The sequence below is a fragment of the Leuresthes tenuis genome, unplaced genomic scaffold (assembly GCF_036924035.1).
Source record: "Leuresthes tenuis unplaced genomic scaffold, fLeuTen1.0.hap1 SCAF_4, whole genome shotgun sequence".
Taxonomy (NCBI): Eukaryota; Metazoa; Chordata; class Actinopteri; order Atheriniformes; family Atherinopsidae; genus Leuresthes; species Leuresthes tenuis.
Genome location: NW_027325358.1, coordinates 20,550,448 through 20,552,520, shown reverse-complemented (window position 1 = coordinate 20,552,520; position 2,073 = coordinate 20,550,448). Strand labels below are relative to the sequence as shown.

At 45.2% G+C, this 2,073-nt stretch overlaps 1 protein-coding gene across 1 annotated transcript; it reads right to left on the bottom strand.

Annotated features, from left to right (window-relative positions):
* Window positions 1-469: 469 nt before the first annotated feature.
* Window positions 470-2,073, bottom strand: helt (helt bHLH transcription factor). Its single transcript, XM_072383834.1, has 4 exons — window positions 2,047-2,073; window positions 1,377-1,481; window positions 1,117-1,213; window positions 470-945 (listed from the first exon to the last, which is right to left on the bottom strand). Exons 1-4 carry the CDS (start codon window positions 2,071-2,073, stop codon window positions 470-472), a joined length of 705 nt encoding a protein of 234 aa, XP_072239935.1.

Below are 2,073 nucleotides of genomic sequence, written 5' to 3'. Positions count from 1 at the left end.
TCTTTGAAAAGATTTTCAGCTGAATATCAATTTGATATAAATACGGGGCGGCTCAGGAGGAAGAGCAGTCGCCCACCAATCGGAAGGTCGGTGGTTCGACTCTGGGGTGGTTCGACTCGTCGAAGCGTCCTTGGGCAAGACACTGAACCCCACGTTACTCCCCCAGTGTATCATTGGTATGAATGTGTATGAATGCTTAGAAAGCACGTAATTATGTGTATCTTAAGACGTGCTGTTTGAGTGGGGTGAATGTGGCATGTAGTGAAGCGCTTTGAGTGGTCAGTTAGACTAGAAAAGCGCTGTACAAGTCCATTTACCATATGTGGATTTACGCAGTGACATTTTGACCACTTTAAAACAGAGATGTGAATGATAACAAATTAAGCTGAATTTTAGTGAGAAATAATGTATTTATTCACAGCATATACATGACAACAGTATAAATAATAACAAAACAAGGCAAAACTATTTACATGGCGTGTTGCGCGCTGTGCAAACTGAACGCGTTTGTGTGTGTGTGACCTATGAAGTTCAAATAATGGTGATCGAGTCCCTGCACGGGCGACAAGTATCCACCGTGCTGCTGTGTGTGCGCAGAGAGCGGCACCGTCGGGTATGAGATGGTCGGGCTGCGAGCGGAGCTGTGCCACGAGAAGTGTCCCGGTGGGCTCTGCTGGTACACGGAATCCGAGTGGCTGTGGCTTTGGTGCTCCGGGGAGGAGTGCAGCTGGCTGAGGAAGTCAGACGGCTCCGGCATCGAGCCGATAGAACCGAACACAGGCTCTGTGACCACACGGGACTTTGACTGTAAGAAGGCGAGAATCCGTGCGTACTTAATGTCTTTGGTTTCCGCTCTGTCCTCTGTAGTCAGGTAGTGCACCAAGTTCTTCATGCACTCGTGGTATCCGTAGTGGAAGTAGTTGGCAAATTCAGCCAGCAGCTCACCTGAAATAAACAAAGGAAGCAGCGATTACATCACTGGTGATATGACGTGAGAAACAGGGCTGCGTAAAGCTGGACTTGCAGTTCAAGCAAAGTCGAAATAAACTTCCATTACTCTGCACGCCGGGAGCGTTTCAGTTGAGGACAGAACAGTGATGATTTGAGCTTACTTGCCTTTTTCTCTCCCACGGGGGAAATCCGCTGAGTGGAGCGCTCGTAAATACTGAACGGTCATCTCCAAGATTTCAGCTTTCTCCAGTTTTCCAGAGTTCTACAAAATATAAGTGAACAAGCCAAACATTATAAGCTGCCTGACTGAAAATGTGCTTCGTGAATGAAGTGTCGAGCAAACGTTGAGGGATATATCTTCCCCAATAAATGTTCCACATAAATACATTTTCTAAAAGAAAGTATATCAAATAATTCCACAATACCTGTTTAGCCAGCGCCATTGGTACAGTTTTTCCGAGTTCATTTAGACAGCGATTGATGCGGTCCCGTCTTCTTTTCTCAATGACTTTGTGGGAGATTGGAGTTCTCTGTAAAACACAAGGAGATAGTCAACATCGGCGCGCGTAACATCTGCTGTTAGTCTCAGTTAAAGTTACGACATCGACCAGAAACAAAGGAAAATAAAGAAATTCCACATCATGCATTGAAGAAATAATGCTGGTATCATATATATCCTTGTGGGTTTTTACGCGCCGCGCGCTTTGTTGCCCCAGAGCGCGCAGCTGATACCTGCGCCCTGGGCAGTTCTTTAAGTCTGAGGCCCCGTTGGAAATAGTTAATGCATCTTAAGGAGAGTTAACACATTGTATGTGTTTGTAAGTTACACCGCTGTCACCCGGAAATTGTAAAAGTAGCAGATATTTTTGCATCAATAGTGCGCCTTGGCAATCCTGTAACGCGCGCCGCATGTTGCCGCACATGTTATATTCCACTAGCTTGGAAATTACTCCAAATAGCAGTTCAACAATGTTGGAAGGAGAAAAAAAAACTGCTGATTTACAATTTTCCAAAAGATAACTTGAAAATCATAAAAGTGCCGTGTTGCCAAAATATATCAGTCCTCAAAATGCAGAGCGCACACTGAGCGCATACCTTCCTGTCCTTCATTTTAGATGCCAT

Bases quoted from the DNA above. Each gene is read 5' to 3' on its own strand.
- helt (XM_072383834.1), bottom strand. From the start codon at position 2,073: ATGGCATCTAAAATGAAGGACAGGAAG. The intron at 1,482-2,046 runs GTATGCGCTCAG...TGTGTTTTACAG, and splicing joins CTAAAATGAAGGACAGGAAG to AGAACTCCAATCTCCCACAA. The intron at 946-1,116 runs GCAAGTAAGCTC...TGTTTATTTCAG, and splicing joins CCCCCGTGGGAGAGAAAAAG to GTGAGCTGCTGGCTGAATTT.